At 43.5% G+C, this 16,496-nt stretch overlaps 1 protein-coding gene across 4 annotated transcripts in view; it reads right to left on the reverse strand.

The window, feature by feature from the left end:
- The window catches only part of AKAP1 (A-kinase anchoring protein 1), a 192,839-nt gene that overhangs the window by 50,879 nt on the left and 125,464 nt on the right, over nucleotides 1-16,496 (reverse strand). For all 4 annotated transcript variants that reach the window (XR_004537072.1, XM_033921572.1, XM_033921574.1 and 1 more), the window contains exons 7-8: nucleotides 16,129-16,279; nucleotides 13,965-14,032 (exon numbers count right to left, since the gene is read on the reverse strand). Coding sequence is in view for 3 of the 4 variants with exons in the window: in XM_033921572.1 (XP_033777463.1) it covers nucleotides 13,965-14,032; nucleotides 16,129-16,279 (219 nt within the window). In the remaining variant the exon portion in view is untranslated. The remainder of the gene's footprint in view (nucleotides 1-13,964; nucleotides 14,033-16,128; nucleotides 16,280-16,496) is intronic.

Raw genomic sequence — 16,496 nt, forward strand, 5'->3', positions numbered from 1 at the left:
TAGCAGCCACTGCACATTGTGCCGTCGGCTTCATTGTCATGTCCACCATTACCCCCAAGTCCCTTTCTTGGGTACTCTCAGTCAATAACATCCCTCCCATCGTATAATTGTACCTCGGGTTTCTGCTTCCCACATGCAATACTTTACACTTCTCAACATTGAACTTCATCTGCCATCTCTCTGCCCATTCCCCTAGTTTGTCCAAGTCCCTTTGCAATTCTTTGCAGTCCTCTTATGTCCGAGCTCCACTAAATAGTTTGGTGTCGTCCGCAAATTTTATTATCTCACACTTCGTCCCTGTTTCTAGATCATTTATGAATATGTTAAAAAGCAGCGGCCCGAGCACCGAACCCTGCGGAACACCACTCGTGACCTTTCTCCAGTCTGAGTAGTGGCCCTTCACCCCTACCCTCTGTTTCCTACCCTCTAACCAGTTTCTGATCCATCAATGCACATCTCCGTCCACCCCATGGTTCCTCAGTTTACGGAGTAGACGTTCATGAGGCACCTTGTCAAAGGCTTTCTGGAAATCTAGGTATATGATGTCTATGGGGTCTCCTCTGTCCCTCGAAGAAGTGCAATAAGTTAGTCAGACACGATCTCCCCCTGCAGAAACCATGTTGGCTGGTTATCAGAAGTTAGTTTTTTTCAAAATGTTCATCGATGTTTTCTTTTATCAGTGCTTCCACCATTTTCCCCAGAACCGAGGTCAGTCTCACCGGTCTGTAGTTTCCTGGGTCACCTCTTGATCCCTTTTTAAAGATGGGCGTAACATTGGCTATCTTCCAATCATCCGGGATCACACCTGTTTTCAGAGATAGGTTGCAAATTTGCTGTAGTAGTTCCGCTATTTCCTCCTTTAGTTCCTTCAGAACCCTTGGATGGATTCCATCCGGACCCGGTGATTTGTCAGTTTTTAGTTTTTCTATCTGCCTGCGCACATCATCAAGACTCACTTCCATGGATGTTAACTTTTGTGCTTGATTTCCATTGAAGATTTGTTCAAGTTCCGGTATGTTGGTTGTGTCTTCGCTTGTAAATACAGAGGAAAAGAACATGTTAAGTCTTTCTGCGACCTCTTTCTCTTCCTTCACCGCTCCCTTCCGGTCTCCGTCATCCAGTGGTCCCACCTCCTCCCTAGCTGGCTGTTTCCCTTTAACATATCTAAAGAACGGCTTGAAATTTCGTGCTTCCCTGGCTAGTCTCTCTTCATACTCTTTTTTGGCTTTTCGAACCACACGGTGACATTCTTTTTGATACTTCCTGTGCTCTTTCCAGTTTCCCTCAGATATGTTCTTTTTCCATTTTCTGAATTAATTTTTCTTATTGCCTATCGCCTCCTTAACTATTTTAGTTATCCACGCCGGGTCTTTTGTTCGACTCTTGTTGCACCCTTTTCTGAATCTGGGGATATACATATTTTGCGCCTCGCTCACCGTGTCCTTGAAAAAGGACCAGGCATGTTCTACAGTCTGCCATTTTTTTGGAAGTGTTCCTAAGTTTCTTCTTTACCATTCCCCTCATTGCTTCGTAGTTTCCCTTCCTGAAGTTAAAAGTTGTCGCTATGGTTCTCTTTCCTTTCAGTATTCCTATTTCCATCTTGAACTTGATGATATTATGATCGCTGTTTCCCAACGGTCCCACTACTTCCACTTCCTTTGCAGGTCCCCTTAGCCCATTTAGGATTAGATCCAGAGTGGCATTTTCTCTCGTCAGTTCTCTAACAAGCTGCTCCATGAAGCAATCTTGTACAGCCTCCAGAAATTTTGCCTCCCTAGCGCATCTTGAGCTTCCAAGACTCCAGTCTATCCCAGGGTAATTGAAGTCTCCCATAATAACTGTGTTAGTGCTTTTGCATTCTCGCTTCATGTTGGCTTCCATTTCTTCATCGATATCTCCGGTTTGTCCGGGTGGACAATAGTATAGGCCTATCTTTATTTCAGGCCCTTTACTTCCCGGTATTTTAACCCATAGCGATTCTAGCTTGTTGGCCATCTCTGCTGTGTCCATTCTTGTCGATTGTATGCTTTCTTTTATGTATAGTGCTATAGAACTCCTCCTGTGATGATGTTAGTACTGGTCAGTTGAAGAGTCAAGAATTTGTAGATCTTGACTTACGTCGAGGTGAATGAGAACTGGCACCATGAGATGTCGAGGCTCTTTTAGATTTACTAGAGGAGTGAGGATCGTACCTTGGGACCTCGATGCTCTTCAAGATGTAGATTTACTAGGAGAGCGAGGTTTGGTACCCTGGTGCCTCGATGCGCCATGCTGAGGGAGAGAGTTCAAGCACCTGTTTCACATGTGTTTTAAACAGCACAGCTAGCTCCCATTGGAAAAACTCCTTAAGTAGGTCCTGGGAAACTGCACTGGTACCACTGAAACAGCCAATACCCATTGATGCTGAGGCATGGGTGACCTCGATGAGGAAGCATGCCTTAAAGGAGACAGACTGCATCGATGGAGATCAATGGTGGCTTTTGACGCTTGGCATCCATTGAGGGACTCTATGCTGAAGATGCCTGTGACGCTAGGAAAGATAAGGACAGCTCCTTAGCAAGTCTACCCAATGCAGGAACTGAGTCTGACATCGAGAAAGAAGTCAAAGCTAGTACTGTTGGTACCCATTGCACTGATTTGTCCTCAGAGGACATGGCCGCTCTAAAAAGCTTCTCTTGCTTGAGAGCTTTTTCAACATAAGACAGTGGGTACAAGAGTCCACTTGATGCTCCAGCCCTAGACACTGAATGTACCAGTTGTATGGAACAGTGAGTGATATGGGCCATTGGCAACAAGAGCACTTCTTGAACCCACTAGAAGGTCTCAACATATTTCTTGCCTGTGTAAGTTAAAAAACCTTCTCCTTCTGAATCTGCTGTCTTGCCTCAGGCTTCATCTTTGAGTCCTATGGACCTATCTAAAATTTTGGAAACCTCAGAGGAAGAAGTTATTCTGTGTACAACGCTTCTTATGATATTTATATTTCAGCAAGATAAAGATGCACTTTGCCTTTTTTTCAGGCTTAAAGAAGTCTCTTTCTTGAATAGTAAGATCTCTATATTCCCGGATGTCTCCAGAACTACTCAAACAAGAAGGAAGAGATTCCTAACAATGAAACAAAATGTTAAATTATTGGGGGCCAAATTTCAATTACCATATATACACGAATATAAGTTAATCCGAATATAAGTCGAGACTCCCCTCCCCCCAAAAGGAGGAAAAAATAAAAATGGTTGACTCGAATATAAGTCGGGCGGCTTAATATTCAAGTGCACTGCCATGTCATGCTCTGCACCCAGCCCCCTTCCCTCACTCCCCTATAGGGCACTGCACCAAGCTCCCTTCCTGTCAGGCACTGCACCGAGCACCCTTCCCTCCCTCCCCTGTCAGGCTCTGCTCCCAGCACCCTTCCCTCCCTCCCCTGTCAGGCTCTGCAACCAGCACGCTTCCTTCCTTCCCTCCCTCCCCTGTCAGGCTTTGTACCCAAAACCATTCCTTCCCTCCGTCCCATTAGGCTTTGCACCCAGCACCCTTCCTTACTTCCCCTGTCAGACTCTGCAACCCTCCCTCCCAGACTCTGCCCTCTGTCCCCCCCCCTGTCCTATCCTCAATACCTCTGCCAATCCCTGGTGGAGGTGCAGCGAGTAGGAGCAAACTTTTCAAACTCCTGCCCCGCTGGTAACTGAATGCGCAGATTGAGTTTCTTCAGCTGAGTGACACGAGCAGGAGCGCAATTTGGTGCTGCTACTCGGCGCTGAGCGGCTTCCTTACTGGCTCCGGCGAGAATTCACAGGAGCCAGCAAGGAAGCCGCTCAGTGCCGAGCAGCAGTGCCGCTCAGCCGAAGAAACTTGATCTGCAGTAGCTGGTTAGCAGCAGGGCAGGAGTTTGGAAAGCTTGCTCCTGCCTGCTGCAACTCCACCAGGGATCAGTAGAGGGCCCACTGCACCTCCACCAGGGATCGGCAGAGGTATTAGGATAGGGAAGGAAGGAGGAGGGCAGAGCCTGGCAGCAGCCTGAAAAATTCTGGGAGGTGGTGTTGGCTCGAATATAAACTGGACCCCCATTTTTAGGCCAAAAATCCTGGTTTATATTTGAGTATATATGGTACGTTACCCTTGCAAATGTGTGATCTTTTTGGATCAGAATTCTTATGTTTTTTATGAGCCTTCCCAATTACAATTTTTCCTGGAAGGAAAGTAAATAATAATGCAGGGTGCCAATTGATTCCATTTCAGCTAGTCCAAATAAATAAGGAGGATGAACTGCTATTTTTCTTTGTTTAATAAGGATGTATAATTATACCATTCTCTCTAGTATGTGAATTGTCTCTCCAAAATGTGGACTACTTAAGTCTTTATAATTTGAATATTAGATGATGCTTAGATTGACAAATGTTGTTTTATATTATTTGAGACAGACTCTTTCTTGTTCAATAATTGTATTTTGTTGAATTATAAATAAATGATTATAAAAAAAAGGAGAGATCACGTGACGATGTGAGCAGAGAAGATATGTTTCAGCTCTGCTCCTGGGCCCTGCTCCACATTGCTGATTACCATGTTGCACTTTCAACATTTTCTGGGCTGCCTCCTCGCTCTCCTTGTCCTGCCTCCTATATGGACAGATTTCTGCGTACCAGTGACGCTGGGATGGCTGGCAAAACCACGAAAAAGCCGAGGGAGGTGGTCAGGGAACAGCAGGACAAAATGGCGCTGTAGTCAGCTCCCTCGAAAGAGTTTACCGCCGCTCAACTGACACAGCTTTCTGGCGCCGTGAAGTGTGCGCTGGAGCCCCAACTGGAGAAATTATCATGTCAGCTGGGGTAGGTTGATGCCTTGCTGGCAGATACTGTGAGGCACATGGGAGAGCTGGAGATGCGATTGTCGGCGCTTGAGGATGCGGACTTGGCGGCGGTCCCCACGATCGCAGCACTGAAGAAGCAGGTTGTAGAGCAGGCCGTTAAATTAGATGATTTGGAGAACCGCTCTAGACGGGGGAACTTGCGTTTTGTGGGGTTGCCAGAGCACTTACCTGAGCAGCAGCTTGGTACTCTTCTCACTGCCTGGTTTCAGAAAGAGCTACTGCTGCCTGATAGTATGGGTCCCCTTTGCTTTGAGCAAGCGAATTGGCTGGGACGGCCCACAGAGGGCCAGCAGTGGCCAAAAGCGGTGATAGCAAAGGTGTATAATTTGCACAAAGCTGCTCTACTGCAGACCTACAAAGATCACAGGGATGGCCTTGAGTTATGAGGGTCACTGCATCCAGATATTTCAGGATTACTCACCTGCCTTGCAGTCTCGCTGGAAAAAATTCCAACCTCTGTGCGCTGCTTTGGCTGGAAAAAAGATCAGTTTTTTGTTCCTTTAACCGGCTACTCTAAAGATCTCTCACAATGGATCTTAAAAGGTATTTGACTCTGTGGACCGTACCCAGGCATTCATGAATGCCCTTAACACTTGACTTTCTGATTCCCCACTTGTTTTTGCACTGTATTGTTTACAATGGGACATGATACCTTGCCTATGGACAGCACTGTACACCCTGTTCCCAAGGTATTTAAGCCCTATCACTCGATGTTAGTGGGATGGGGTGGGGCCCTGAGCATTTAGTGAATCTCCACCAGTGCTTTGTATTGGTCTATGTGGATCTAGAGGCCCATGTGGTTTCAGTGGGGTTTAGAGGATACTGGGTGTGGGGTAGGGCTGCCTAAGAGTAGAAGCTCTGGGGTGGGATGCTCTGTATTTCTACTGTTTTTGGTTTTGTTGTGTTTAATATTTCTCAGGTTTTGTTTATTTTCTGTCTTCTTCCTTTTGCTATGGGGACCGGTCTGCTTCACTCACAGTTGGGATGGGGCTGGTGAGGGCTGAGCGCCTTCCTCCCGGGTTTGGCAAGACATTGCTTTTTCAGCCTTTCCCCTTAATATAGCTAGTACCAAAATTGTATCTTGGAATGTGGGAGGAATCACTTCCCTGTCATACACACCAAGATTCTACAGGCTCTTCAGCGTCAGGGGGCGGACATTGCCTGCCTTCAGGAGACGTGTCTCTCAGACGCAGAACATTTAAAATTGCAATGCTATTGGGTGGGTGCTGTGCACTTTTCCTCATCGGGGGAAGACATGGGGGTGTGGCAATTTTAATGCAGAAGTCGTTGCAATGCAGTCACGCTGAGGCAGAAGGATTCCCAGGGACAGTATATTTTGTTAGACCTTCAGTTGCGAGGCCGAACCTTTTCCCGGTTAGTTGTTTACGGCCCAGCATACAGAGATAAGCAGTTCTATAGAGACCTCTTGAGCCTTTGCACTACTCACTCAATGCACAAATTGATGGTAGTGGGAGACATGAATTTGGTAATGGATCCCAGGGACTCTGGGATGAGGGGGCCAGTAATGATTTGGTAAGCTTTACCACCACTTTGAATTTGGTGGATGCATGGAATTCTCTTCATCCGAGGGAGCGGGATTACACCCATCTCGCCAGTGCTCATGGTACATATTCCTGCTTGGATATTTTTGTCCAGCGAGATGTGTTTTCCATCATTTCTTCAGTGGAAGTGGGCCCTGGGGAGGTGTCTGATCATTGCATGGTATGGACAGAGTTTGACTCTCTGCCTTTTTACCACCAACAGTGAAGTTTGAGATTTCTGACTTATCTATATAAAGACCCTCATTTCTCGAAATATTTGCATACCAAATGGGAGGATTATGCTCTTAATAACCTGCAGCACATTTGACCCCTTTTTGTATTAGTCCGCGGGGAAGGCAGTTCTTAGAGGGGATATAATTGCTTATGTCAGTGCTTGTAATAAGCATTTGGCTTCTGGTATATTGGATCTAGAATGGCAGGTCTCAAAGCATAAAGCGGAATTCATTCGGGTTCCCACCGAGGTTAATAGGGACACTTTGAGGGCTACACAGCTGGCCTTGGAACTCTATGATTCACAAACGCACTACGTGAATGCTGCTATATAGAAAAGGGAAGTTTTTCCGATATGGGAATAAGAGTGGGAAGTTGCTAGCGTCTATAACTAAGACTTGCGGAAGAGGCCAGCATATCACAGCCATTCGGGATCCCATGCATTCTCAACCAGAGCAGAATTCTAGTCTGTTCGAGGAATTTTTTACGTCTTTATACGCATGGGGTATCCCTCCCAGTGAGGCATCCCTTTGGGAATTTTTGCACCAGTCCTGGCTTCCCCAGCTGATGAGCAATTGGACATTTTAAATTCCCCCTTTAAGGCTAAGGAGCTTCAGAAAGCCATTGTCTCCCTTAAGTTGGGCTCCGCCCCCGGGCCGGATGGGTTCTCAGGCGAATTTTATAAGGTGCTGCAAGTCCTCTTGGTGCGACCTCTTCTTGATTATTTCAGTGTTGCTTTGTGGGAGGGAGAGTTTCTTGACCAGGCTAATATGGCTTTAATTATTTTATCGCCCAAGCTAGGGGCTGCTGCTGAATTGGTGTCTGCATTTCGCCCCATCTTTCTCATCAATGTTGACATTAAGTTGTTTTCTACGCTTTTGGCGTCCAGGCTGGCCACGATCCTTCCAGAGTTAATTGGTGAGGAGCAGGTGGGCTTCGTTCGGGGCCACCAATCGGTTTTGAATGTGAGAAAACTACATTTGGCTATGGCTCATTGTCAGCAACATGAGTTGCCCTCCCTGGTGATCAGCCAGGACGCTGAAAAAGCTTTTGACAAAGTGCTGTGGTCCTTTTTGTTCAGGATTCTTTCTTATATGGGTGTTCAGGGCTGGTTCTTACAGGCGGTGCAGGCTCTATATCATAATCCTAAAGCGTGTGTCTTGATTAATGGGATTCGGTCCTCCCCTTTTTCCCATCGCTCGGGGTACGCAACAAGGGTATCCCCTTTCCCCTTTGCTTTTCCTGTTATCTTTGAACCTTCACAAATCTCATGCCCTTCTTATACTACCTGGAGTTAAGGATACATGGTTGGGTTCCTTCCCTTTGCAGTGGGCGGCAGATCATATTAAATACTTATCAGGCAGACCATATTAAATACTTATCAGGCAATCTTTTCCAATAGGTGAAATTGGATATCCAAAAATTATACAGAGGAGATACCAGCTGATCGTTATTGGTGTTCGTTTAATCTAGTATCTGAACATCAAGTTTCCAAACTGGGCAAAAAGATGAGAAAGTGTAAATGTTCACTTTTCCATCATACCTATTTCTTAATATTTCATCTCAAGCTATAACATGGTTGACTACTTTATTGAATTCCTCTTTGGAAAATGGATACTTCTCACAATCCATGGGACAAATAACACTTATTCCTCTTCTAAAAAAAGTAGATTTAGATCCTACTATCCCTTCTCACTACCGACCAATTGCCAATATACCTTTGTTAACAAAAATGTTAGAATCAATTGTAGCTGGTCAACTTACTGATTATTTGGAGAAATTCTCATTACTCCAACTGTTTCAATGTGGGTTTCGTTCTAATTTTAGTACTGAAACCTTATTGATCTCTCTTCTTTCAAAAATTCAACAATTATGTCTTCAAAATTTATTTTGCTCCAGTTTGATTTATCTGCGGTGGTCGACATCACAACATTTTACTTCATTTACTTTCAGATATAGGTCTCCAACAGGTTGTTCTGGATTGACTCTCTAAATTTCTACTGTCTCGTTCTTATTCAGTGAATATTGAAGGCGATATCTCCAATCCCTGGCGGCCTCCTTGTGGGGTTCCCCAGGGCTCTCCGCTTTCTCCAATTCTATTTAATCTCTATATGACCACACTGAATACTTTTAAGCTGTCAGCTTGGGAAACGCTGTTCACTTACACGGATGATATCTTTATACTGATTGAGATCGATTTGGATATTACATATTTAGTTTCTAAAGTAAATCATTGCATTTCCAAACTTCAAGCCTGGGCTATGTCTGTCTGGATGAAGCTTAATACAACTAAAACTAAACTTCTGTGGTTAGGTCCAAAATTGGACTGGCTTCCTCTTACTGTAGCTTTGGAATCTGGGGCCTCTTTGCAGATCGAGTTCTCTTCTAAGATATTAGGAGTCCTTTTTGATTCCTCTCTCTTACCTTTAAGGCCTAAATAAATTCCCTGGTCAAGAAATGCTTTTTTAGTTTACGAATGTTGAGGAAGGTTAGACATCTTTTTCATCATCGACATTTCTCTGTCTTGATCCAATCAATCATTATCCTGACTAGATTATTGCAACGCTATCTATCTTGGCATCACGAAGATCTGTCTCCAAAGATTACAATTAATACAGAATACTGCTGCGAAGCTGATTTTTGGAAAAAGTAAATTTGACCCTTTGCTCCTGAATTTTCATTGGCTCCCGGTTTATCTTAGAATTCAATTCAAATGTATCTGTATCTCTTTCAAAATTTTATATGGCATTTTTATTTCTCTCATTCCCTTATTATGGAATGCTTACAGATTTTCCTTTGCAAGAGGCATCCCACAATTCAAACTCTCCGTTCCTTCTAGAAAAGGATTTAAAGGAGTTAAGATCTTCAGTCAATCTTTGGCTTTTAAACTTTCTCAACTATGAAATGAACTCTCCTTAATTCTGAGGAGTCCCAGTTCTTTCCAATCTTCCATAAATTTCTAAAAACTTTTCTATTTGCCAAACATTTTGAAAACAAATTTCTTTGAAACTTTTGTTATTACTTTCTTTAGTTTCTATTTAATTGTTGTAAACTTTCTTTAGTTTTTATTTAATTGTTGCAAACTTTCTTTAGTTTTTATTTAATTGTTGCAAACCGAGTCGAGCTTCCTTAGGTTGAAAATCCGGTATATAAAGTTAAGCTTTAGTTTAGTTTAGTCCTCATTCCTGCTCAACTCTCTTGTTTATATGTTTCTCAATATACCATCTTTATTACATGATACTGCTGTGAAGTTGAATCTCTGGCGAGCCTACCTTCTTTCTCTGCTCGGAAGGATTCACCTATTTAATATGCTTTTGGCTCCAAAGTGGCTATATGTTTTTCAGATGCTGCCCCTTTTTTTGAGGGTCCGTGATGAACGGAAATTGAAGCAGACTCTGCAGACCTATTTGTGGTAGGGAAAGAGGGCGAGGCTCTCATTCTGTTTTATGTACTCCCAGGAAGGCTTGGGCTTATTGAATGTCAAATTTCTTACTGTTGCCTGTGCCATCAACATGTTAGTGACTGGTTTCACTCAGCTGAAGACTTCACAGCTACTGGCATAGAACTGTCACTTATGGACTCTGTAGTTGTTACCTCCATGCTACCGGACTCTGCCCTCCTCCTGTTGTCATGCTGTCTCACATGCTCCCTACAGCTGCTGCTGCTGCTTAAGAGATGGATCTCAAGATATTGTCATTTCTCTACTAAGGCTTTCCCACACTTGGCTATCCATCACAATCCCTAGTTTCTGGTGAGCTACCACCTCTCCAGACTTTCATTGCTGGACACAGAGAGGTATCTATTATCTCTTCCATGTCCTCACAGAGAAGGGCAAGATGAAGCCCTTCTCGGAGCTGCAAAGAGTTTTCTCTCTCTCCTCAGGATATAAGAACATAAGAATTGCTGAGCTGGGTCAGACCAGTGGTCCATCGTGCCCAGCAGTCCGCTCACGTGGCGGCCCTCTGGTCAAAGACTAGCGCCCTGAGACTAGCATTACCTGCGTACGTACCAGTTCAGCAGGAACTTGTCTAACTTTGTCTTGAATCCCTGGAGGGTGTTTTCCCCTATGACAGACTCTGGAAGAGCGTTCCAGTTTTCCACCACTCTCTGTGTGAAGAAGAACTTCTTTACATTCGGACGGAATCTATCCCCTTTCAACTTTATAGAGTGCCCCCTCATTCTCCCCACCTTGGAGAGGGTGAACAACCTGTCCTTATTTACTAAGTCTATACCCTTCAGTACCTTGAATGTTTTGATCATGTCCCCTCTCAATCTCCTCTGCTCAAGGGAGAAGAGGCCCAGTTTCTCTAATCTTTCTCTGTACGGCAGCTCATCCAGCCCCTTAACCATCTTAGTTGCTCTTTTTTTGACCCTTTCGAGTAGTACTGTGTCCTTCTTCATGTACGGTGACCAGTGCTGGATGCAGTACTCCAGGTGATGAGGCACCATGGCCCGGTACAGCTGCAAGATAACCTTCTCCAATCTGTTCGTGATCCCTTTCTTTATCATTCTGTTTGCCCTTTTCGTCGCCGCCGCACATTGAGTGGACGGCTTCATCGACTTATCGATCAGAACTCCCAAGTCTCTTTCCTGGGAGGTCTCTCCAAGTATTGCCCCGGACATCCTGTATTCGTGTATGAGATTTTTGTTACCGACATATCTTTCCTTATTTGCAACTCAGGAATTATGTTTGCAGTTTTTGTTGGACGGACTTGACAGATGATGTCCCGGAGGAACTGGGATGTCTTTTTACTTTGCGGACTCAGAATAAAGGTCCCCTGAGATACCATCATAGAGCTCTCCTGGACTCTTCTTCCACTATTCCATACTATGCTTATGCTGCCATGTGGGAGTCTGATCTCAACGTTTCCCTCCCAGAGGCTACCTACAAGTCCTTTGTTCTTGCAATACATAAGATCAAAGTGGCCTGTTGGGAGCTTCAATATAAATTTGTGCTTTGCCTTCACTTATCTCCTCACAGAGCCTATCTGGCTGGGGTGGCCCAGTCTTCCGATTGTCCCAAGTGTGGGTTTCGTGAGGCCATATGTTCTGGCAATGTGCTCCTGTCCAGCGCTTTTGGAACTTGTTGTTGAGGGCCATATCATCTCTGGCAGTGTGGCGTGAAGTTGGAGGCTCCGATCCTGTTTGATGACTTTTCTCTACAAGTTAACCACACCTAAAGGCTATGCCGCCTTTCTTCAATGAGCAGTGCTCATGGGAAAATAAAGACTATTTTGTTGTTATAGATGGAGCAGCAGGCCCCTACTCTTCAACAATGTAGACAACAAATGATCCTGTTATTGAAAATCGAGCATACACAGCTCAGGAACTTAGATACTGTACTGGGACAGAAGTTTGTGCATCTTTGGAGTCCCTTTTTGAATTCTTTTCCCCAACTGCGAGGAGAAGACTTTTTAACTTTTCAGAGCCTTAAGAGGTTTCACTGTTGATTTGTTGCATATATTTATAATTTCATATCTCCTTTTTGTGTTTTTTGTTTTTGTTCTCTTTCTTCTTTCTCTCTCTTTTCTTCTTTGTGTTTTGGTGTGTGCTGGGTGGGTGGGAGGGTTTGAGTGGAGTGGTTGTTACTGAAAAACTGTTTGAGCCGGCAAATTGTTGCTTTATGTTGCTCTGTATTCTGTGCTACTGGCTTTGTACTTGTTCCATTTGCTTTTGTTATGCTCACTAAAAATGATTTAAACATTTAAAAAAAAAACCAACATTTTCAACAATATAATCAGTTCTTCTCCCATCCCCCCCTCCCCTCCCCTCCCCAAGAGTCCATGGCCAGTCCAACAGCTGAGAGTGGGAATAAAATCTTAAAGATTCAAAAGTCTACTGTGAGCACGCGGTGTGAGGTCCTGCCAGAAGTGCTCCCACACCTGACAAAATTTGCGACCCGGGCCAAGAGTCAAGTCTCCCACCATGCGTCTCTCCAGTGTTGCGTGCACTATCATTAGGGATCTCCATTGTGCATATGACGGGGGATCATGGGAGACAAAGTACAACTGTAAACAAGACTCACACCTGTCTAAAAATTCCCTGGAGTAAAATTTTTTTTTTAAATGTTTTTTTAAATGTAATACTGACTTAACTGTAATAAATGTAATACTGACTTAACATTTTTAAATGTAATACTGACTTAAAAAAGCAAGTTCAAAGCCCAAAGGCTAAATGGGCAGAAGGCCCAACTGAGGGACATTTGAATTTCAAAAATTTGACAAAAAGACCAAAGGAAATGTAAAGAAAGAAAAAGAAAACACTAGAGTGATAATATAAAAATAAAAGAAAACGAGCCGAAGGTAAAAATAGTTGATGGGAAGGCAACTCGTATGGACAGATTCCAGACAACTTCTTTGCTCCGTGAAAAATGAAGAACTGAGGAACCATGAGCCAAATTCGGGCAGGAAGGCACTCACACATGCGCAGTGCGGGCAATCTTCAAAGCTTCACAAAACCTTAAAGTGACAGTACAGTTTAACACTGCTCGTACTTGGCTCTGTGTATGACATCACCCACATGCTGCCTGTTTGTCGTAGGATAACCTTCATTTTCAATCACATATTTTAAACTAAAAACTATGATGTAATTATCTAAAACCACATGAGCATTAGTAGTTATCTGGCATTGGATTGTTCTTGGAGACATCTGTTAGGTTGTTTAAGTTCCAACAATTTTTTTTCTTAACTTAGGAGGTAATTTTTAAAACCATTTGTACATATAAATTGGTTATCTGAAATGTCTAGCCACATGGAGGAAGAATAAAATGAAAGTATGCAAATACCTTCTCTTTGAAAGTTTTCCAGGCCTATATTTCTCACACCTATCTTTGTTGTGAATCGTGCCTGCATTGTCACTTTATGGTGCCTAACACCACTTCTGGCATTAGCCACGCCCATAGTGGTGTTAGGCGCTGGTAGGCGCCTCTGGAGGTGTGATTTTGGTGCCTTTTCTTTAAGTGCTGATAGGCGCTTTAAAGTTAATTGATGTTTCAAATGGCATTTCCCTATAAAGTTAAGGCACCACTTGTAGAATTTCCCCCTATGGGTTTAGGTTGACTATCATATTACAAATGCTCCTCCTTTCAAATTTGAGAACCTCCCTAGGATAATGTCAAATTACTCCTCGAATAGGGGGAATCTCTCTTTTGAAACAAAATGGATTTGTTGATACTCATTCATATTGCTTACCAGCACTGAATAAATCAAACTCAAAATGAAATAGGCATAAAAGATTTGCAAAATCTAGCAAGATCCATGGAGATAAAATGTTTTCTCTTTTTATACATATGCTAAAGGTATTATTGATTAAGTTAAGCAATTTATTACCTGGTAGTGATATCACATTATCCAATAAAACCTCAGCTCCTTGGAAAGGTAGTGTTACAAAATCCGACCTGGAGGAGAAAAAAAAAGTTTACTTCATCACTGCTTACACATAGCTTCCTTCTTGGTTAAGAAGAAATTTATTTTTATTTAAAAGCATTTCAAAGCATATAAAGGGCACCTTATCTAAAATGAATCTAGGTAGCACCTTGAAGACAAAGGGAGGTTGTTTACCTATAATGGGGGGTTCTTTACAGACAACACGATAATACAGACACTTGATTTTAGTCTCCACGAACTGCTTGTGCAGAACTGCTTTCTCTAGACTGCTTGTTGATTTCTGACCAATTGCATTGGCTGTACCCTTCCGTCTTTGCTGACAACAGTTTTCTCAGACAGTCAACAACAAGCACAAGTCCAAAATGATTCAAAAGGTTTGGATGATTATTCTCTTTGCAACTGTTTATTTTATATTTTCGAAGGGATGGTGACTGGGAAGTTGTGTCTGTATTATCCTATTTCAGAAACTCAAATAACTACTGATTAGTACCTTATTTCTCACTGACCTAGTATTAATCTTATATGTGTTGAAAAGTTTGATATAATTTGTATAACAATCTTGGCTTTTAGCAGAAAATTCAGATACAGGGTTCCTTTTATCAAGCAGTGGTAGAGTAATTTTACCATGGGCATGTGAGGTAAATGCTCCGACACTCATTCAGTTCCTATGAGCGTCTGAGCATGTACCTCATCGGTTCGCAATAAAACACTCCACTGCAGCTTGATAAACAGAGCCCATAAGCAAACATTTTTCTATGCTTCACTTTTCTGGGTTTTTTTTCACAATCCAGAAGAAACAAGGAGGCATTTTATTTTTATTTACAAATAATTTCTCTCTTTGTTAGGAAAAAAGTACCTGAGTTAAAGGGTACAGAAATTTTAGTTGTGACTTTTAAATGTAGCAAAGAAAAGAAAGCAAAGTTTGCCATCTGAGCATAGAAGAATATTTATTTTGATTAATGGGTGACATCATGGCTGAAGCCCCAAAACAGAGATGTTTCCCAGTGTCTATTTTTGAGAAACTTTTAGAATTGACTTGCCGTACACGTGCATGGGACTAGATCAGCCTTATATAAAGCTGACAAAATGCAACTTTGAGGGGAAGTAGGCAGGACAGACAGAACAAGTATCCTGCTGTCCTCAGAGAAAACCTCAAAGGCAAGTAACTTTGCTTTCTTTAAGGACAAACAGGATGTAGGATCCGTAGCTACAAGGCCAAGCAAAAGAAAAAAGGGGAAAGAAATGGCCTGTATAAGCAAGGCTCAGTGAACAATACAGGAGATAACTAATTTAAATTTTTTGAGAGCCAGAAGCACATCCATCCTGGTCTCAAATCCAGTCACTATAATAGGAAGTCTTGTTGTCCAACATAAGTACAGTGGTACCTCGGTTTACGAGTGCACCGGTTTGCGAGTGATTTGCAAGACGAGCAAAATATTCGCAAAATCGGCGCCTCAGAAACCGAGCGTGCCTTGATTTGCGAGCGGCGCAACCCGCGATCCAGCACCCTCTCCCCGCGATCCGGCACCCTCCCGCCGCCGCTTCTTACTGTCATCTGGGCCTGGGCACCGGCATGTCCTGTGCGTTGATGCCGGTGCCCGAAGATCGGCCTCCAGCAAGAAAAGGAGGCCGATCTTCGGGCACCGGCACCAACGCATAGGACATGCCAGTGCCCAGGCCCAGATGACAGTAAGAAGCGGCGGGGGGGGGCAATCACGGCGGGGGGTGCCGGATCGCAGGGAAGGCCTTCGGGGGGAGCAATGCCGGTTCTCATGGGGGGGGGGGGGGATAGAGCAGCGCCGCTGGCCTCGGGGGGTGGGAACGTATCAAAGCAAGTTTTCATTATTTCCTATGGGGAAACTCACTTTGATAAACGAGCATTTTGGATTACGAGCATGCTCCTGGAATGGATTATGCTCATAATCCAAGGTACCACTGTACAATGTTTTACCTTGCCAGCCCCCCCAAGATGAACCATGGGTCTGCACCCCCCCTTCCCAAATCACCTCTTGCTAAAAATGACCCACATATCTGATGCTTCCATTACTACATACAGCATTTTACCACTATTGTCATAGAAAAAGAGAGAAAAAAAAATCCTACAAACCTGATTTGCCTGAGAATTTCAATTTTGACCCTCTCGTATCCACCATAGTCCACATATCTGATTTCAGCTTCATTTCCATCTTTGTAGTAGGCAACAACCTGAGCTCTCCACCAAGCACCATCCATACCAGGAGCAGCGCAAATAACACCAACTACAAAGACAGAATTGTGCATAATGAATTGAAAAAGACTAAAATTTGAGAGAAGACTAGCATATTCTATTGCTAAATTAGGGATGTCAATTCCAATACACCCCTGTCATTTTCCTTAATTTGCTCTTATAGTCGTGTAACCTAATACATGCAGAATTGTGAATCCTAGAAACCCAAGATAAAGTCCCCACTGCTACTCAAAGTACAACTGTATGTT

This window comes from Geotrypetes seraphini, chromosome 15, assembly GCF_902459505.1.
Source record: "Geotrypetes seraphini chromosome 15, aGeoSer1.1, whole genome shotgun sequence".
In the NCBI taxonomy this organism is placed as follows: Eukaryota; Metazoa; Chordata; class Amphibia; order Gymnophiona; family Dermophiidae; genus Geotrypetes; species Geotrypetes seraphini.